General features: G+C 38.2%; 1 protein-coding gene across 1 annotated transcript in view; it reads right to left on the bottom strand.

Annotated features, from left to right (window-relative positions):
• Nucleotides 1-22848, bottom strand: part of kcnq1.2 (potassium voltage-gated channel, KQT-like subfamily, member 1.2) — a 367043-nt gene that overhangs the window by 300004 nt on the left and 44191 nt on the right. Inside the window, exon 2 of the mRNA XM_039768020.1 lies at nucleotides 16017-16584. Within this exon, the coding sequence (XP_039623954.1) occupies nucleotides 16017-16441 (425 nt within the window). The 5' untranslated portion in view covers nucleotides 16442-16584. The remainder of the gene's footprint in view (nucleotides 1-16016; nucleotides 16585-22848) is intronic.

Below are 22848 nucleotides of genomic sequence, written 5' to 3'. Positions count from 1 at the left end.
TCATACTACGAACTGAAAAATTAACTTTTGAAAAATCCGTAATACAAAAACCACCAAGAAAACTAACCTTGCATGAGTCAAGTTCTGGCATAAAGTGTTTTCCTTCAGGTGTTTTCTCTCTTGTGATTTCTTGGGTTTCTGGTGCTTTTAGCTGTTTAGCTGGTGGGAGCGAAAGCCTCATGCAGCCATTCCAAAAACAAAGTTCTTGTGACCCAACCCTTCCTGTTTGCCCTCCACATTACTGGCAGTCTGGATTTGTTTACATTGTGCTGCTTGAAAGCACGAGGGTTCTCAAATTGTTAAATGAGTAAACTGGTAAACAGTTTTTCCACCTCTTCCAGCACTTGAAGCCTCTGCCTGGTTAACGCTGTAACTCCTTTTGCAATATCACCTGCTTTAATAGATTCTTTTTGCTTTAGAATAGTCGAAATCGTAGATTTTGACTTCTTGTACTCGGTGGCAAGATTAGTAACACAAATGCCACGCTCAAACTTTTCAATAATTTCTTTCTTTACTTCAATTTCAATTTTCTTCAAAACTTTGTTCTCACCACTCTTCACTTGCTTAAAAGCCATAGTTAACTGCAAAAGCACACAAAATACTGTAGAGCACAAAGAGAGCTCAAGTAAAGCACGCACATCTGACTGAGAACAATGAACAGGGAGCGGCTCTGCTTAAATGAACCAGCCAGGCAGGCACGTGGCTCCTCTCTCTCTGCTGTACCCCCCTCCCTCCTGTCAGTAGCAAGCAGGCATGTACGTGCACACAAACCTCCCCTCCCCCCTGTCAGTAGCAGGCAGGCATGCAGCTCTTCTCTCTCTGCTGTACCCCCCTCCCCCTCTGTCAGTAGCAGGCAGGCACGTACGTGGTACGTACTCTCTCTCTCTCTCTCTCTCTCAGCAGCAGGCAGGCACGTCTGACTGAGAACAAAGCAACACGTGAGGAAATCATAGGCACCACGCACAAACCGAAAGGGAAACTGGCTTTGTTCGTATACCGAGTGTGTGGTCGTGAACCGAGGCAAAAGTTTGGCAAACTTTTTGGTCGTGAACCAAGTTATACGTGAACCGAGACGTTCGTGAACCGAGGTTCCACTGTATGCGGGTTTTTAATATCTGGAAATGATTTGGGATTAAATTGCTTAGAGATCTTTATATAGACAACATCTTTGCATCCTATGAACAATTACATTTGAAATTTAACTTTCCAGCTACACATTTCTTTCACTATCTTCAAATTACAGACTTTGTTAAACAGAACCAGCCCGATTTTCCTCATCTTACACCCTTATCCATGCTGGAAAAAATATTGCTCAAATTCAAGGCCTTAGACACCATTTCTGCAATATATAAAATTATTTTACAGTCCCTCCCTTTCAAAGATCTAAGAGGAAAATGGGAAAAAGATCTCTTCATCAATATATCAGAAAAGGAGTGGAAAGTAGTAATGCAGAGACTTCACTCAAGCTCCATATGCGCAAAGCATACAATTATTCAAACTCAAAATTATATATCAAGCACATCTGTCTCGCCTAAAACTGTCCGAAATGTTTCCTGGCAAGATCCAATCTGCAAACGCTGCAATCAAGTCCCAGCCTCACTGGGTCACATATTTTGGGCTTGCACCAAATTAACATCATTTTGGATCAAAATGTTTAAGTGCCTTTCAGACAGCCTTGGTGTCATAATTCCTCCTAACCCATTAACAGCTGTGTTTGGTGTTCTTCCAGATGGGTTTAAAGTGGAGAAGAACAAACAAACTGTGATTGCATTTACTACACTTCTGGCACGCAGACTTATTTTGCTAAACTGGAAGAATCCTAACTCTCCTCTTTTAAGTCAGTGGGAAACTGATGTTTTATACTATTTGAAATTGGAAAAAATCAAATATTCAGTTAGAGGATCTGTACAGAATTTTTTCAAAACCTGGCAGGATCTAATCAATAATATTTTAGAATAAGCTCTTAAAGCACAGAGGAAGCAATTATCTCCTCATTTCTTTTTCTTCTCCATTCATCTCTATTGGTCTATTAAACTCATCAATTTAGGTATGTTTACAAGCATTAAGTTTTACCCTGTTGGCCATGCTCTCTCTCTCAGGGGTGGGGTCGACTTGTTTTTCAATCTCAATCCTATTTTTTGTAAAAATTGATCGATTTGTATGGAATGATTACAATAAAATTATTAACAAAAAAAGAATACATGTGTGTAAATGAGAGGGAGGTCAGTGGAATGGTGAGGATGAAAGGAGTAGAGTTGGCAAAGGTGGATGAGCTTAAATAGTTGGGATCAACAGTACAGAGTAATGGGGATTGTGGGAGAGAGGTGAAAAAGAGAGTGCTGGCAGGGTGGAATGGGTGGAGAAGAGTGTCATGAGTGATTTGTGACAGACGGATATCAGCAAGAGTGAAAGGGTAGGTCTGCAGGACGGTAGTGAGACCAGCTATGTTATATGGGTTGGAGACGGCAGCACTAACAAGAAAGCAGGAGACAGAGCTGGAGGTAGCAGAGTTAAAGATGCTAAGATTTGCACTGGGTGTGACAAGGATGGATAGGATTAGAAATAAGTACATTAGAGGATCAGCTCAAGTTGGATGATTGGCAGACAAAGTCAGAGAGGTCGAGATTGCGCTAGTTTGGACATGTGCAAAGGAGAGATGCTGAATCTATTGGGAGCAGGATGCTAAGGATAGAGCTGCCAGGAAGAGAAAAAATGAAGGCCTAAGAGAAGGTTTATGGATGTGGTGAGAGAGGACATGCAGTTGATGGTTGTAACAGAACAAGATACATAGGACAGAAAGATATGGAAGAAGATGATCCGCTATGGCGACCCCTAATGGGAGCACCCGAGAAAAGAAGAAGAAAGAAAAAGACTAATAAAATAAAATGTTATCAAATGTGATTCACTGCTATTTTAGTGAAGTAAAAGAGTGAATCTATGAGAAAGAACTATTTATGTGTTTTCAGACAGAAAGTTATTTTAGTTGTTGGTGACTCTGCAAAAGGCTAAACAATATTGACAACTGTTAATTCAAAGCATCACAGTTTGCATGAGTCAATAAAAATAAGGGCATATCTTGGCATTGATTTCTGCCATATTCTTCTTCTGGGTATAGGCTGTACTGAATCTTAAGTAGACTCTTTACAGGTATTCAATCTTACTTTGTGTTATTTCTTCACTATGCCTTAGATTCTACCTACCTCCTGCTTTTTGTTGCAGCAGACTCTTTAAGAGTTATCCTAAACTCAGTCATACAGCATGTTGTCTTCCTGTGAGCTGTTCTCTGAGTGAACTTTAAAGGGCACCACACTCCAAACTCAGAATACAATAACTTCACATGCCAGTTCAAGTTCAAATGCTCCTTTTAACTGCCCTTGAAATGTAAGTCTTCCATAAAACCATATTATTCTTACTTTTCCTCCTCTCTTGGCAAGTATTTTTCTGTTACCCCTGATTCCAACTCACCTAGCTAAGGTGGAAGGCCTCCTTTTCCAGCCAAACCTAAGAGTACTTTTGGTACAACAGTATTGCATCCAGGAAGCCCTTTCAAGTTAGTTAGAACCACTATATGACATGGAAGCCTTCTTATGACAGCTTCTATATTAACTTTTGTGTCAACACTGCGATACCTGCAAAGACAATGCATTACTTTCCAAACAACAAGCCCAGGCTATTAAATAGTTAAAAGATCTCCTGAAGAGAAAAAGAGAGTATTCAAATTTAGTGACAAATAGGCTCTGAAGGACGCCCAGCTAGTGCTAAAGAAAAAGCTGAGTGAAGGAAAGGAAGCTTACAAAGCTAAAATAGAAAACAAACTACCTCAGAATGGCATGATAAATGTCTGGAATAGACTGAGCATAATTACTGGACTCAAGAAATCCAGGATTCATGTCCTAGAAGGGGATGTGGTCAAAGCTAAAATTCTAAACCAATTTTTTTATAGATTTTCCTTCCCACTGCCACCTTTTTCCAGTAATCAGTCTCTCCACACGAACTGTACTACATTAACAAGTTCTACAACATCAACTAGATTGACCTGTGATGAGTCTACCTCTGACCATTAGTTTGACCTGTCCATAACTGAAGACCAACCTAGTAAAGCTGCAGGACCAGATAGAGGCAGTCTTCGAAAAGCTTGTACTGACAAACTTTGTGCATCTTCTGTCACTTGTTCAGTCTGTAGTTAAGGCAACAGACAGTGCTGCTACTGTCGAAAACCTCCTTCATTGATCCTGTTCCAAAGAAGGCAGACGTCTCTTCATCTAATGACCACAGACTACTAAAAATTATGTCTATTGGAGAGGAGGATACACACCCAAGAGCCTCTGTGTATGGTGGTGGATGCTGAGGTGGAGAGCTTGTACAAGTAGTTGGTGGTTCACATCAATAAGAGGTTGGACCAATATCAGAACACAAAGGAACTATGTAAGAAAGGGCACAGTAGGCTCTTTTACCTTAGATTTCCTTTAATATGTTCCATCATGAACAGCTCTGTAATGGCCAGTGCAACTTTCTGTGGCGTGGTGTGCTGGGCTGGTAACTTTACTTCAAGAGAGGCTTGCCAAATCAACAAGCTAATTAAAACGGCAGGCTCACTTATCAGATGTGCTGTTAACCACCTGCAAAATGCCTCACTGCTCACTGTGACGGGGACTGTCAAGTCAGAAGTTTTCCTTCTTTTTAAATTTTATTTATGTTAAGTCATTTTGGTGTGTGTATATATATATATATATTTTTTTAATTATTTTTATTTTTTTTTTGCATTTAAAGAGCTTCTGTAAAAATCCAAATTTCCTTTCCAAATCTTCTTATATAATATGCTACCATGACTGTCTGTTTGTCTGTCCAGGATTTTAAATTATCTGTAGCTCACAAACTGTTTGACTTACTGACCTTAAATTTCGTACACATATACTATGTGATGTCTACTATCCACTTTCGGGGTGATGATTGACCTCCAAGGTTATTCCTCTTTATATTTTTATTTTATTTTATTGTAGAATCAACTCTCGGTAGCGGGCAGCAGGGCAGCCATGCAGTGCATGCGTATGGGTGCCGTTCTCATTCCTACCATCTTCGCCGTCACTTCCCACTACCTCTTCATATCTTAAATCATTCTTGAACAGTTACCTGTTCAAAATACAATTCCCATATGGTCTGCAGGTGTCCAAATGGGAGCTTCACTAAAGGGATGCTGACAACTAGTGTACTGGCTCAGTGGACTGGGAGGAGTCCACACTCTGCAGCTCACGAATGGCGGGACGGGGCAGACTTCATTGACGTCTGTCAGACAACAACTTTGAACAGCAATTTGAAATTGTAATGCGCCAGTCTGTTGCATCCGCATTATCTGTGCCAAGAAACTTGCCATCACAGAATGATGACAAGAAACTGGATGCATCAGTAGAAGCTGAAATGGCAGTGTTTCAGAGCAACGGCAAGCGCGGGCGTTGTTTAGAACAAGTGTATCAGTGTCTGATGACTGTGCCGCCTACTTCAGTGGAGGCAAAGCGTGCTTTCTCACTGGCTGGTTTACTCTGCACGAATGTGCACCATCGCCTGGATGACCACACGCTGGACACGTTGTGCTTTCTAAGCTCTTATTACCGCAACTAACTAGATACTTGTACTTATATGACAGCATTAACTGCTTGTAGATAAGGTTTGTCTTTTATTGGTGTCAACATATTGCAGTAGTTTTATTAAAAAATAAGTGTCGGTCGTTCTAAAACCGTTCACATGTGAGATGCCCGTGCACTGTCATCTCCGGGTGCCCGGGTTTCATGGGAATGACATGCGGGATTCCTGAATTCCCGGGAATTGATTCTCAACTGACACTCCCTCACAATGTAGGAAATGTGCCTCATTCAGGACTCCAGTTTTCAGATACTTACACTGGTTCCTGGTTAAGGTTAGGGCAGGTTTCAAATCCTCATTTTAACATATAAAGCCTTAAATGGCCAAGGTCCTGCTTACTTATCTGAGTTTATCCATTCTTACAAACCAGAGTTCATATTAAGATCTCAATATGCCAGTGTTCTTAAGAATCCACACATTAATAAAATTACAGTGGGAGGTCAAGCTTTAAGTGACAAAGCCCTGAAGTCGTGGAATGGTCTGTGTGATAAGTGGTCCATGGTGTGGTACAGATTTTAAATAAATAATTGCATCCTAAGAGCATTCAGGCTCCGTTTGGGTGCAGGTGCAGTATGTGCATGATGAAGCTGGACCAGGGTTGATTGTGGTGTTGGGCTGATCGCACACTCACATTAACATGTGAGTGAATCAGTCAGGTGCCGCATTCATAACGGAATGGGCAGAGCATCACATCTGAACTCAATCAAGCCAAAATAAGATGAGCCCGCATGACTGAGAGGGACAGAAACAGACCTACCTGGGTCCTCATGCATAACGCCGTACGTAGAATTCGCACTATAACATGACGTAAGCACAAAAGCCGAAATGAGCTTACGCACAGAAAAATCTAGATGCAGGAATCTGTGTGTACTCCAACTTCCGCGTTATTCCGCTACATAAATCCCGGTCAACTTGAAAAATAACTGTCGTGCACGTGCGTGCTGTCCCGCCCCAACTCCTCCCAGAATTACACCTCTGTGAATATGCAAATCAATATAAATAGCCCTTAAGCTCAGCCTTCTGTGAAAAGACAATGGGAAAAGCACGGGGGAAAATGTAAGAATTTCAGCGAATACCAAGTTGAGGCAAAGGAAAAACATACTATTTGTTGATTTAAACCGTGGTATAATCAACAAAAGGAAGTTGATCGACTGACATAGCGTGTTGGAGAAACTTGAAAGCCCAAGTTCACAAAGTCGCACAGTGCCGGAAATAAAAAGAGGTTGTTACATATTAAAGTTGCTGTGAAAAGGCGAGTCGTTGCCCACCATCTGAGTGTCATATGAGAGCTTATTAGGTTACAGAGAAAAAAAAGGCACACAGTGGGGAAAAATCACAAAATGTCAACTTCAATCTCAAAATATCCACTTTAATTGTGTAGTTTATTTTGTCATTAAAGTAGAACATCATAAACTTCATCTTAAAATCGTTTAATTAACCAGTTTCTCAAATCACATCATAATTAAAGTAGCACGTTAAATGCTTTGTTTTGTATGTGATCTTCTATGTGCCCTATGTGTGTGAATCACTAGTGATCTAGTGCTTCTTAAACTGGCTCTCTTCCTCCGACTGGACACAGAATCTATTACATTCGTGATATTACAGCTCTCTGAATAACTAAAATACTGAGATGTATACATGATATCATTTTCATGATGATAGGAGTTAAAGCACGTTATTAAGCATGGGTTACACTGCACAGTGATTGTGCGCGACCTTTGATGAAATTATTTATTATTTTTCGTGGCGGCTCTGGACAGAGAAAAAATCGGTGGCCCCTTCACCTGCCAATGTCAATATGGTATCTTATGCATGGTGGATGGCCACGTCCGTTGCAGACACTACATAGCCGCCTCGTGCTCATGACACAAGCATTTAACTTTTGTCGAAATTTTCTGCTGCGTTTTTAGCTGTGTCGTTATTTTCTCTTTCTATTTTATATTAAATATATATTGGCATGGCCGCCCCTGCATTCCTTGCTTTTATTTCTCCAAGTAACCGATCGCCACACAATCAGCTCTGTAACAGACATTAAGCCATCTGTAAGCTTAGAGCGCCGATTCTTCAAAACGTTTAAGGAACATTGAAATATTTTCGTAGTACATGTTTAATTATTCTATCCTTCACGCCAGTCCCAGTGAAGAATATAGATTATTTAAATGAAGTTAATGTTTTATCTTTATGATATAATAAACATATTTTGCTGCATTTCATCTTAAAAATGATATCATTATCATATGTAAATACGCACTTTATAAAATGGCTCAGGTTGTGCAATATTATAACTGTAGTGCAAGTTTACATTGAGGTAATTCTACTTATAAGTACAGATAGTTCTACAAGGTGCAATTGATTGAGTGCCTTTATAGTTCTTGGGATGAAACTGTTTCTGAACCGCGAAGTACAGGAAAGGTTTTGAAATGTTTTGACGTGGCTGAGACAGCATGTGCTTGATCCTGTATACCAATAATTCTCTTTCCGATCAGCTGCTGCTGTGATTCACACTCAGATACAGCGATATAAATACTCTGAGTGGTGCAGTGAGAGTGATATGGAAAAAGATGATCCGTTGTGGCAACTCCTGACGGGAGCAGCTGAAAGAAGAAGAAGAAGAAAAAAGAAGGTGCAGTGAGAGCAACAACGCTAAAGCAGTTATTGTATTTGGAATACTATGGCTATTTCCTGGACCATTATATTGTTACAGGTAATTTACAATCAGATGCATTACACTAATAAACAATATGCGGTTAGTTTCAGTGTATTTAAAAAGCCGTGTTAGGAAAGGAAAGGATAACCACACAGGAATAGTAGCACTGCTTTGACGCTGGGTGCCACCAGTCTGCAAAACTGAGTGGAGAACTTGCGTACGTCAGGGTATGAGGTACCGTGTACATGTGTGTGGCTTTACGCCAAGTTTAGGTTTTATACATCACAATTTGAACGTGGAAACTTTCTTACGCAACATTTCTGTGTGTACACACCATTTATACATGAGGCCCCTGGAGAGGAGTCTCTCTCTGAATTGATTTTCCCAAGATTTCTTCAAATTTTTTTCGAGAGTTTTTGCTTGTCTTTTTAAGGAGTCAAATCTGAGCGGTTGTCAAAAAACAGGGCCTATTAAAGCTCATTGCAGCACTTCTGTGATTTTGAACTATACAAGAAATAAATTGTTGTTATTGTTGCATATTGGCCTCCTGGACAGGCATGGGAACACTGTTCATCCCATTCAGAATACAAGTCCACCCCTGCCTTATCTGATGTAATGAAAGTCTAGAACAGGAAAAACAGAAGTTTCTGCAAAACGTATTAATGCTATGTCCACTTTCAAAATGCATAACTAATTGCAAAATGTCAGGTGCCATCACAATGAAAATAATTTGTGCCTAATTCTCACCAATTTTCTCAGTGAAAACCCTCTTTCTTTTCTTATTTTACTCCATACCATGATAATACTTTAATAGTGTGATTATATTTTACACTAACACATTTCAGCTGCTTTATTATTCTGTAATTTATTTAGAGTCATTCTACTTTATTAAAGATTGAATTACCAGATTGCAAACAAAGCTTTAACAGCAGCACATTAGTGTCAGGGTTCTCCATGTTTGTATGTATAGTAGTTATTATACATGGATACTTTAAAATGCAATGTCAATACAAACAAATCTTGAGGATCAGTTATTTTAATTGATCTGGTTTCTACATAATTAAACAGAGTGGCCATGCTTGATAGGAGTCCAATACAGACAAGATTAACATCCTTTGATATCACCTGGAGGAAGAGGAGGACAGGCATCCCGGCCAGGAAGATTATGGAGGATGATTTATTACCAAGATAGGAAGCCAGAGTGGACCAAAAAACAAATTGGCCAGCGACACAGAGAAATAACATTGTGCCCGACCAGTATGATATAACTGATGGACCAACAGAAGCCAAGAATTTAGAGTCATTCCATCTCTCAAATGCCAGGAGGCAATGGTCCTCATATGAAAACCCAGTTGGAACACCCACAGGAGATGGAGTCCAGAAATGCAGCGCTGTCAGGGTCCCTACATATCAACAGACAGCACTGTCTGGGGAGGACCTCCCTACTTTCTTTATAGTATGGAAGTGTTTCCTGGAAGACATGATGTGGCACCGGAATCATTCCCGGGTCCAGCTTAAAATCAGCCTGCTGCCTCACATCATGAAGTCAGAGTTGGGAGGCAGCTTGCAACACTCAGCAGAGGTAGTAAGGAGGAAGATTTGTGGATTTATTGTACAATTCCGTTTAATTTCTGGAGAGGTGTTTATAAAAGGTGCTTTTTGTAAACAATACCCTAGACTTTATCACAAAATATGTTGGAGATTACTGTGTTTTGGGTTTGGAGCTCAGTGGCGTCCCTTTGTGGTCATACACTCCAATGAACATAATTGGAACCTCTTAATGAGTACTGTAAAACTGCATTCAATCCATCAAGCAGTGTCTAAAATTACACATTGGAAATTAATGTTTTGCAGAAATAAATGGTTTATTGATTATTTAAATTTAGAAATCATATCCTCATTATAAACTACTTAAAGGATATATACGGCACGTATGCCCAAAAACGGTGCGTACACCCATTACCAGGCTCACATCAACATGTATAAAAACTAAACTTGGCGTAATGCCAGGCATATTTTCAAGGCAGCCTCAAACCATGCGTAAGAACGTTTCTGCTTGGTTTTGTAAACGGGCAGAAAAATGGGCCACATCGATGACATGGGCTTTATCCAATACACCAAATGCATGGAATGGCCGAACTATTCCAACTACAATGGTTGCTTTAGCATTGTTAGAATACTTTGAAAATGAAAGAATTAAAAGAAAGCGCCTATTTAAAGATCATGCTGATTTTTTGTCCCATAATGATGACTGTCTTTTAAGTCGATTTAAATTTCCAACAGCTGTCCTCTTGGAGTTGTGTGCTGAACTGGGGCAGCTTTACCAAGGTAGACTTTGTGGAATTGTGCTCTACCTGTTCCTTTGCAAGTTCTATCCACCCTCGGGTTCTTAGCCAAACGAGCTTTTCAAAAATGTACTGACTGATTGATTAGGTATTTCTCAGTCATCACTGAGTCAAGTCATGATAGCTGTATGCGATCTGCTTGTCATCCAGATAGATAAGATTTCCTTACATTGTTGTTGAACAACCAAATATCAAGGCGCAATTAGCAGCAATGTTCAGTTTTCCAAATATAATCGGAGCAGTTGACTGCATGCACATTGCTATAAAGGCGCTTTCAGAGAATGAATTTGCTTATGTAAATAGAAAGTATTTTCACTCTATTAATGAGAAAATTATCTGTGATGTGAAAATGCATCTCATTAATATTGTGGCTAGATACACTAGTGCCAATAATTACAGTAGCTCCCTGCTCAAATGGTGTGAGCCCCAGAATTCCGCTACCTCCTCCAGTGGTATTGACACTCAGATGATGAGTGCAACTCCTCTTTTCATGTCGACTTTGTTACCTATTTCTTTTTTTTGTTGGCCTCTGTGTAACTTTCTGAACTTGAACTTTTGAGTGCCTCTGCCACACTGTGCCACTCCATCAATTTCCTTTTGTTGCTTATACCACCGCTTAAGTCACCAAATAGTATGTTTTTCTTTGCCTCCACTTCACTGGGCACTACCATTTTGCATTCGCTGAAATTCCTCTTTTTATATGTGATTTTGCCCTTTAACAAAACACTGAACAGAAAGGGCTATTTATATTAATTTGCATATTCAAATATTTGAAATTATGGGATGAATCAGGATTGGGCTGAATGCTTGTGCATGTGCATTAAAATTCATATTGATTGGGATTTATAAAGGGAAAGTGCATAGATCTTTTTAGTTACTACAGTTCTGCACATCCCCCTTATTCTTAAATATCGCTTGTAGTAAACTTCTTCTCCACTCCTCAGGCATTCTCTCACTTTCCAATGTTGCATTAAACAATCTGGTTAAAAACCTAACTTTTATCTCTCCTAAACACCTTCATGCTTCCACAGGTATGTCATCTGGACCAACAGCCTTCCTATTCTTCTTTCTCTTAATAGCTCTCCTTATTTCCTTCTTGCTAATCCATTGCACTTCCAGATTGACTATCCCCACATCATCCAACCTTCTCTCTCTCATTCTCTCCATTCATCAGTTTCTTAAAGTACTCTTCCAGCACAGCTCAGCACAGTCTCCTCACTTGTGAGTACATTTCCATCTTTATCCTTTATCACCCTAATCTGCTGCACATCTTTCCCAGCTTGGTCACTCTGTTTAGCCAATTGGCACAGGTCCTTTTCTCCCGCCTTAGTGTCCAACCTCTCATACAACTCATAGTACACCTTTTCTTTAGCTTTCATCACTTCTCTCTTCACCTTACAACTTATCTCCTTGTACTCCTATCTACTTTCTGCATCTCTCTGGCTAACCCAATTCTTTTTCACCAACCTCTACCTCTATATACTCTGCTGTACTTCCCCATTTCACCACCAGGTTTCCTTTATATTACACCCCTCCAGCTACCTTCACTATTTCCGTGAGCACTGAACTTTGCCAATAGGATTACAGATTTGGTAGATAATATCCTTTCAGGTGCAAATCTAATATCTCTAAAAGGGCTGAATTTTTAGAATAGTTCTTTAGTGCATGTATGCAAAATTCCACTGGAGCAAGCTCCAAGTATACTGTATATATGGCACCTAGGTGGGGCTTTCAACACTTTTCAGAGCTGAATCGTGGCCAACCTTGGTTAGTTGTTCAAGACCCAATGCTAACTGTGGACATGAGTCTTACCACTTAAAGCCAACATTTTTCAACATTCTCTAAATCTTTCTCTGCCGGAAACATACTTTTCTTGGTAATACTTTATCTGTTCCAAGGGGGAAATTTAGCTTTTTATAGAAGCTTAATTAATAAATAAATATTATAACAAACAACAACAAACCCTCTCAAATACACACCAAAATTACTAAAAAAGAAAGAAAACCTCTGACGGATAAAAATAGCAGTCACAGTGAGGCATTATAAAGGTGTATTACTGTTAGTATAAAGGGGTTCCAGTTGCATTCTTTGACAAACTTCTGATGAATAATTTGTTGGCTGAAACTATGACCCAAAAGACATTTTCAAGTCATAATTAAAGTGGCTTCATCCCATCAGTCTGTCACCAGCATGTCATTGTACTGGACCCTCATACTTAACTAGTGAGGGGTGAGGTCACCTGGCTGCACCATATTATGTCATTCATCCAGCCATATGGTACTTGTCATCAACCTCCCCTTCTAGGCCTGGCTTTAAGTCTGGATGCAAGTATGCCTGTTTCAGCCAAGGTTTTTCTTTGATTTATTGAAGACTATCATGAGGGTTAATAATGGATTATTCTTTGCCTGGCACTTCCGCTTAGGTTACTTTTTCATGGGTCACTCAATATAAGAAGCACATATCTTCAGATTACATAGCTCTGAGGATCATTGAAGGACACAAGCCACACTACAAGGTTATGTTTAAAAGCCTAGGAAAGGTGCAATATTTTAAAATCATTTTCAGTGTTTACAGTACTGTTGATCAAATTCAAATTTAGTTTAAATAAATATTGCTATTAACCTATTTATGGACAAGCTCATGGGTGTATCTCATAAAGTTAAGATGAATATATTGAAAGTTTGATTTCAGATGTTTTTGTAGACAATTAAAGAATACAATGTAAACTGTTCAATGGAGAATTTAATAATGATATACTTTCAAAATCTTTTTAATAACATTAGTTAAATATCTGTCCATCTATCCATTTTCTGGAAGCTTGAATTTCACATGGAGTTGAGCACAAGCCTTAACACATATCATAAGAAATCCTAGAGAACACTCATACAAAAATTTGGAAAACAATCAGTTTTCATGGTTAGTAGCCAAGATTGAAATTTGTCTCTCTGAAACCACACACTTTTAATAATAAAGGTGCCAGAGTGGTTCTTCAAAGTATAGGGGAACCATTTTTGGATTCCACAACACCAATCCACATGAATGTTCTAGAAAGAACCTTTATTTATTTAGATCATTAACAGGCTCCATACAGTAAATAACCATGAATAGATAACAGATTTGTGAAATGCCAGTTACTCATGATTTCAAAAGAACTCTTGCTGCATAAATATAGTAACACAGCCTAGGTTCAGGTTTTTTTAATCTCTTAGTGTCTTCTAGGTAGCCTACTATACATTGAAGATGTCATCTTTTTGCACATATTACGCAGTTTTTCAAAACACAAAGTACCAAGTTTACATGAAAAGAAACCATATCAATATGAAGTGGTGCTTTGTCAAGCAATTGTGCTGCAAAGAACCATACAACCCAGTAAAGAACCATAAAGTGCCATTAAATAACATTATTTTTAAGAGTGCAGGGCAGCATTCCCAACCACTTTGCTGAATTAACGATATCACTCCCATTTAAATTCTATTCATCTATCCATTTTCTGAATCTGCAACTTCTGATACAAATACCTAAACCAGCCAATCCAGGTGAGCCTCCAGTCCATTGAAGTGCATGTATAAATATACCCCCCATTTTATATTTACCATTTAACCTAACATTAATATCTTTAGGATATAGTAGGAGACACCTGTGAGACAGCCAGTGTACAGGCCATGATGTAAAACTCAGCTGCCTCATGCACTAAGGACCAGCAGTAACATACTTTTTTGCTGCCCCATATTTAAAACAAATTGTTTAAAAAATTTCTACAATGTGTTTACATGTACATAATGACAAATTCAGTGTAACACTAGATTGACTTTAACTGCAAATACTGTATATTTAGCTTTTGTTAGTCATGATGACTGATGAAATAAACCGATTGGTATAAATAATTAATAATCATGACAGCAGAATACACTGTTTTAGTTATTTATTAAACAGTAATCTGAGATAACCTCTTTTCTGAAAAAAATGATAGTTATCTGGAATAGGTGATATCAATTGCATGTGCAAAAAAGTAATATGCTTTGAACATAAATCAGACTGTCAGGGAAAAGCAACAAAGCTGCTGCAGGACTTAAAGAGCATATGGAACTAAGTAAGGTCATAAATGGATTGGATACATTTTTAACCAGGTGACTGAGAAGAAAGAAGCATGACCAAGAAAAGGATTTACTATAAACAGTCAAGCTGTGTATAAGAGACATAGAAAAAGGGACCACTATTTGAGTGAGATATCAGCAAACAAACCCCAGCACAATATTTCAGAAGCTGGAGTTATTGTGAAAGTTATAGGTTTTGTGGTGTACTGGTTAAGGCTTTGGACTTCAAATCCTGTGGTTTTGGGTTCAACTCCCACTATTGATATTGCATGACCATGAGAAAGTAATTTCTCCAGCCTGAGCTCTAATTGGAACAGCAAAAGAAATAAAAGCAATGATATCTCAAATGTTGTAAGGTGCACTGGATAAAGGTATATATTTTTTAATTACACTATGCCATTCTTCTCACACAAGAAAGGCTTTATCTATTGTGATAAACATATTATCAGCAAGAATAACTACTCCCATTTTTACATTTTTTAAAATTTTCATCACCATATTGCTCTGTTGAAGCTAAACATTTTCAGATTAGGAGTTTAAATTCTGTGGTTTTGGGTTCAAATCTCACTACTTTATTTGTGCCATGAATTATTGTACTCAAATTAAAAAAAAGAAAACAAATTAGATTTAGATTTGCACTCCTCACTGAAATGTAATCTCTTCATTTACTGTAATTTTTAAAATCAAAAAATATAATCATTTATAATTAAAACTGGAAATTTAAACTCACACTTGAAAGCAGGGTGCGTCAAATTATTTACGAAAATCTGACTTAAGTGCATACGTATGACTTTTAACAACAATATAAGTTTTGTTGAAGTATATGTTTTGTTCAAACATTCCACTTTTATTTACAATTACTGGCTTGACATTTGACATTCTGAAAGTTGTGTTAGATGTTGAATTGCATTTTACTAGTTCCTATAAATGCTGTATTAGCGCGCACACACATAAATACTAATCTCTGTCACATTAAGGAATTTATTTATATTTAATTTACACAATTAGAATCCCACCGTTCCTAGCTTTAGAAAAAATGAATGAATTAAGTTTACCAGGCACAATAGTTTTGTGTTTCTGTTAATATTTGTAAATTGCTGGAAATCATACATTTAAAAATGTACACTACTAAAACAGAACCATCATTTACTAATTTTTCTTGAGGCTCTAACTGTGTTAATGATTCAAGAAATCAGAAATTTAAAAGAGCTTAATTTTATCATGCAAACACATATGCATTATATATACAAAAGCACAGCATAAGGTCAAATATGACAGTAGGATAGTACTCACACAGTGAAATGATAGAGGAAACATTTAAGTCCACTCGGCCTCTCTAGAAAGTTGTAAACATCCCCCTGCATACTAGTTTTGGTAAGGTATGGGTGTTGATGGTGTTTTGGAGAAGCTATCTTGTGGACCTCACTTCCCGACAAAGGTTGGTTGATGATCTGGAAGGCTGGGTCCTTTGTATCCTCTGTAGAATTACAAGGAATGCCTGATCCATTATTCACCACTGAGTCCTGTTCCAATGAAACTGGAGAATGCTGCATTCTGTTATTTATGTCCCACTGAGTCTCAGTGCTTGACAGTGACTTTGAATGCCCATTCGATCTGGCTGTTTTAAATTTACAGGTTTTCTGATCCTGATCATCACTTCCAGTGTTGCACATATTAAACAAGGGGTAATCACCATCATCCTTACTGATATAAGACATTGTGCAATGAAGGTATTTTGTAAAAACTATATTCAAATTGTAATTAGGGTGTATAGTGAAAGTATTCTCCAAGAAAGTCTGTTGAAGTATTATAGGCAGGGTAATGAAATGATTCACCTCTGTGGTTGTTTTGTATTGCTTACCTGTAAATATAAAAAGTTCAGAAGACAATTATCAGGTACAGTTTACTGGTAAATTAATATACTGAAAGAGCAAAATAATACAGATGATGAATTATTTTTTTGGTTTAGTGGATAAAGAAGTTTTTATATGGTTGTGTCTTTTAAAGCTTAAAGCATCATACATGCTGGGTTGATTGATAAAAACACAGTTTAAGCAAGACAGTTGGTAGAAGACTCTGCTACATACAGTATTTATTAAATAGGTTTTAAATTAATGTGTCGATATAAAGTTGGGCTTGCATAATACAGTTTAGAATCATGGGGAGCTGGACCCAATCCCAGCAACAATGAATTTAAATCATAAATCTACACTCATCTTTAGGATATGGAAAGAAAGCCTGAATACCCAGAAAAACCATTTGCAAAGAAATTTTAACCCAGAACTCAGGAGCTGTGAGGTGGCAGCAGAGACAAATGCACCAACATGTCATCTCTTTAAGTTAGTTGGTATAGTTTAATAAAGCATAAAAATAAATACGAGCATTACAATCTGCATTTTAAATGTATATTTAACTACTTATAAATCCATAGACTAAACAGAAAGTTACATTTTACTTTAACTTAAAAATCTTAAAATCTGACTTTCTGTTGCAACATAAACGCCATTATATATGCTCTTAATTTGTACTTTCATTGTTTTTATAAAATAACATCTATAAAACAGATTTATATCTAAGCATAAGCAATCCAAACAGGAGGGTTTTAAAGAAGGTATGTGTGTGTATTGTGTTTCTCGCTATCTCACTTATTTATTTTGTTTTCTCTACAGGGAAGAAGAATCTCCACCTCCAGTGGACATTGAATGATTTGATATGCCAATTGTTAAACATGCCTTCAGGGTAACGCATAAAAAGCTTGGTTTAATCAGGTCAATGGAAGACTCAGAAGAAAAGAGAGACAGACTCTGCACTTGCTCACAGGAGGAAGCAGTTCTTGTAACCAGAGGGGAATGCAGCTATTTAATTAGCCATTTGGCATAAACATTTTGCAGAAAGTACTTACATTTTTTTTTTTACATTTTTTTCTTTTCTTTTGTCAAAATTATTTTCAAAAAAATCCCAGGGCGCTAAAAATGAATTACAAATATAATATATTTAGAAAATAATGCATAATTGTATGCAAAAAAAAACATAGGGATCAGAGATTGTCACGAAAAAATCGAAACTTTTATTCACTTCAGTAGAAGTTTAATTGTTAACAAAATTTTCATCATGTGTATTTATTGTCTTAAAGACAAATATGCTTATCTTTGGATCCTTCTCTAATTAATAATTCTCTTATTCTATGAGTCTTACTTCTATCATTGTGTCTAGCTTGTGTTAGCATTCCAAATTACATTGTTTAATAATTAAGTTTTCAATATCCACTTAACATCTATGGATGACAAGATAGTTTCAAGTAGTAATATAAAAAGAGGATACCTGGGGCCTCATGTATAAACAGTGCATACGCACAAAAATGTTTCATGTGCCCGTTTTCACGCTCACATCACAATGTATAAAAACTAAACTTGGCGTAAAGCCACACACATTTTCACGGCAACTCAATCCCTGGCATACGCAAGTTCTCCACTCGGTTTTGCACCCAGCGTCAAAGCAGAGCTTTTGTTCCAGTGTGGTTTACCTTTCTTTTTTAAATGCACATCTGATGGCTTTATCAAATACACTGAAATTAACTGCATATTGTTTATTAGTTTAAGGCAACTGATTGTAATTAACCCATAGCAATATATGGAATGGCAAAACTATTCCAAATACCATAGCTGCTTTAACGTTGTTACTCTCAAGTATTTATTCCACTGTATCTGAGTGTGGAATCACAGCTCTCAAGCAGCTGATTGGAAAGAGAATTATCAGTCTACAGCATCAAGCACACGGGACTTAGCCATGCGCTATTTGAACTGCCTCCATATGGCAAATGCTTCAAAGCTTTTCCTGTAGGGAACTCGTGGATTAGAAACAGTTTCATCCCAAGAGCTCTAAACGCAATCAATCAGTCCATTAAGTGCTCCTTATAGAACTATTTGTACCTATAAATACAATTACCTCACTGTAAACTTGCAATACAGTTATAATATTACACAACCTGAGCTACTTTATAAAGCATGTATTTACATATGATGCCGATGTCATTTTTAAAATGTTTATTGCATTATACAAATGAACTTTTAACATCATTTATATAATCTATATTGCTAATAATTAAACATGTGAGGACATGGTGGATAGTGGTAGCGACACTACACCACACGAAATGCAGACCAAAAGAAGAAATGGTTCAGGAATATCCCAAAAGGAAAATGTATGATGAGTGTAATACTTAAGAGCTGCTTAGAAGAAAGACAAATAAAAAGACAACCATAACATTTTTCTCTGTTCTAACAGCAACAACCTTACTTAATTGATATTCATGCATAAGATATTCTTCATGGGGTCATTTCCATTCATTTTAGCGGTCCACATATCATGTTATAGTTTAATATGGCACTCCTGGAGTCTCATGTATAATGTTGTATATAGAATTCACACTAAAACATGAAGCACAGACAAAAACATAACTGTGTATACACACAAAAAAATTCAGATACATAAAACTGGGCATAAGAAAAATTCCACACTTTCCTTTTATAAATCCCAATCAATGTGAATTTTAACGCATATGCACAACAACAACAACAACAACAACAACCTATAGCCTATAGCCCTATCCCAACTCCTGCCAAAATTTAGCATTTTTGGATTTGCAAATCAATATAAATAGCCCCTTCCACTCAGTGTTTTGTTAAAAGACAGTGGTAAAAACAAAAGTAAAAAAGGAGAATTTCACTTAATACAAAGTGGAGGTCCTACTCAGTGAAGTGGAGGCAAGGAAAAACATACTATTTGGTGGCTTAGGTAGTGGTATAAGTAACAAAAGGAAACTGATACAGTGTCACTCAGAAGTTCAAGTTCAGAACATCATACAGTGCCTAAAAGAAAAAGAAGTGGTCAGATGTCATCATGAAAAGCAGTGTGTCTGAGTATCATACAAAATCATATTAGGGCTACAGAGAAAAAAAAAATACAGGCACAGTGAAGAAAAACAAGCTCTATGTCGAGTTATAGTTGAAATGTTGACTTTAATCTGGAAAATGTCCAATTTAATCTCATAGTTTAATTTGTCATTAAATTAGAATGCTGCGAACTTCATCTTAAAATCAATTTTTAATTTACTAGAGTTTTTCAAAATTCATTGTAACTAAAGTAGCACATTAAATGCTTGATATTCTATGTGTTTCCCTGTTGTAACGTGAAATTTTTTATATAAGTTGATAAATATTTTGTATGTCTTTATTTGTAAGTCAAATAAAGCAAAGGTAACATTTGTGTTTTATTTCATTGATATGCTTTCATATCTAACCAACCCACCTCTTTAAGACTGACTCAGAAAGTGAATTTTATTGGAAGTTGGGCGGAAGTGCCTCGAACCGATTTGGCAAGTGATTCTCTGCAGGATAGGAAGGCCACACACAGGAAAAACATAGCTGGCAAACTTCAAGTCAGCAATGGTCTTGGATGCATATGTGAAAGGCAGTCTGGGGGATGGAGTTTCATACCAGCTTTGGAAGAGTGACTGCATTTGGATTTCCAAGAGCCTATAAGCCAGTAAGTGGGTGATGAGTTGTACTGGAATTATATTCACTGAAAGTTTCCTGTTTGGGATTGGTTTTGAATCTGAGGCCATTCTGCGCCACGATGCCCTATTGGTGTTTTATACAGAATATGTATAAATTTAGTCATTTTACTCCACCTTCTCTCTCTTTCACAGACCATGGCATGAAAAGAAGAACACAAGCAGAAATCGCAGTTCAGTAGTCATATTGAAACAGCCATACAGCCTGTCCTGAAGAAAGCTGACTAAAAAATTATGACTTAACTGGAGACATTTAAGTAACTATAAGTTTATGTGCCACCTGAGACTACACATCAGAATTTATCAGGTTGTATGGTTGTCGATATTCACACTTTGTTTATTGTAATTATTTTATGAATATTATCAATAATACATTGTTTAAAGTTATAACTTAACTCCAGCTTGTCTTTTCTTCTATGTAATTGTAATACGTAATGTAATAATATATTCAAAGCTGACCCTCTGGCTAGGACATTGGATATATCTGGGTCCACGGTTCTTGAGACTGATCCTCCAATTAGCTGTGAACCACCCAATCTCACTGAGATTGCACAGGTGGTGAACCAGCTAAAGCGATCTGTGGTATCCGGGGCGAACTTCTCCAGTCTGGTGGTATGACTGTCCTCCTGACATTGCAAGCAATCTTTGCTTCCATTTGGGAGACTGGCATCATCCCAACTGACTGGAAAATGGGACTTATTGTCCCTATTTGGAAAGGGAAGGATGATCGCCTGGATCGCAGCAACTACAAGGGGGATAACACTGCTCTCAGTGACAGGTAAGGTCCTTGCTAGGGTCGTCCTTAATAGGATCCGTGATCACTTGCTCACCTACCAGCGACCGGAACAGTCTGGTTTTATGCCTAAGAAGTCTACCATCGACCGCATCCTGGCACTTAGGGTTCTCATGGAGCGCAAACACGAATATCGGCAGAGTTTCTTTGCAGCCTTTGTTGATTTTCGTAAAGCGTTCGACTCAGTTGATCGAGCTGCGCTGTAGGACATCCTGAGGGTTCGCTGGATCCTATTGAGGTTGCTAGATATCATGACTGGCCTATACAATGGTACTGTGAGTGCTGTGCAGAGTGGAGGCAGAACCTCTGTGTTTTTTTCTAGTTGATTATGGGGTTTGTCAGGGGTGTGTCCTTGCTCCTAATCTGTTCAATGCTTGTATGGACTGGGTGTTGGGCTAGGTCATGGGGTCCAGCGGCTGTGGGGCATCTGTTGGTGAAGAAAAATTCACAGATCTTCACTTTGCTGATGGTGCTGTGATTTTCGCGGAGTCAATGGAGGCTCTGATCAGGGTTCTCGAGAGACTGAGTGTGGAGTCTGAGTGTCTGGGCTTGCAAGTGTCATAGATAAAGACCAATATCCAGGTCTTTAATGAACTCTTAGGCACAGCCATCAGCAGTGTGTCTCTCTGTAGAGAGAATATCAACCTTGTCGAGAAAATTAACCTTGGCAGTTACATTCATGTCTCTGGTGACTCTTCCTATGAAGTCAGTAGATGTATTGGGAGAGCATGAGGGGTCATGAGGTCACTGGAAAGGGGTGTGTGGCGCTCCCGATATTTATGCAGAAAGACGAAGGTCCAAGTCTTTAGAGTCCTGGTGCTTCCTGTCTTGCTATATGGTTGCGAGACATGGACGCTATCCAGTGACCTGAGACGAAGACTGGACTTCTTTGGTACTGTGTCTCTCCGGAAAATCCTTGAGTACTGTTGTTTGACTTTGTGTCGAATGAGTGGTTGCTCATGGACTCCCGAATGAGGCACATTACCTGCATTGTGAGGGAGTGTCAGTTACGATTCCCTGAGGGATCTGCACTGCACTGCAATCAGAGGGTTGCCGGGTTCAAATCCTGTAAATGCCAAAAGGGACTCTGCTCTGTTTGGCTCTTTGGCTCTTGAGCAAGAAATTGCTGAGTGCTTTGAGTAGTGAGAAAAGCGCTATATAAAAGCAAAGAATTATTATTGTTATCCAGCTCGAAAGATTCACATTGGTGGGGACCCGAGTAGCTGGACCAGGTCAAAGAGTCATCCAGGTAACATCTGGCTGCAGCAGATAGAGGGTCACTTCCGGAGGGTGGGGCTGGGGGAGTTGCCAACTGGGATTCCGAGTTGTTTTATCATGCAGTGGCTGCAGCAACGCACTGTACCAGCTCCCCAACTTGACTTGACTTGACTAACTGCCTGAGGTTATAAATGTAGAATTGTGGGGAGAAGTTATAAAGTAGAATATCTTATAAACAAGTCTATGGGATTTGAGGCATTCTGATAAAATCTACATAATAAAGAATACAAAAGAAGAAAGTGCAGTAATATTGAATTGTTAATTGCTACGTGTTACTTAAATGGTTTTCTCTTACGCCGGACAATAGAGCGCTTGCCGTGATCATCACACAGAAAACATTACGTTCATAATATTACATTTCTCTGAACTTTTCAGAATACTAAGATGTATACATGATGAAATACTGTACATTAAAGTATATATTAAACATGTGAGGGCACAGTGGCACAGTGGTAGTGATTAGCTGACACCTCATCCAGGGA

The sequence above is a fragment of the Polypterus senegalus genome, chromosome 11, assembly GCF_016835505.1.
Source record: "Polypterus senegalus isolate Bchr_013 chromosome 11, ASM1683550v1, whole genome shotgun sequence".
Taxonomy (NCBI): Eukaryota; Metazoa; Chordata; class Cladistia; order Polypteriformes; family Polypteridae; genus Polypterus; species Polypterus senegalus.
The sequence above is the reverse complement of the archived record's forward strand: the minus strand, read 5'-3'. Positions and strand labels throughout refer to the sequence as shown.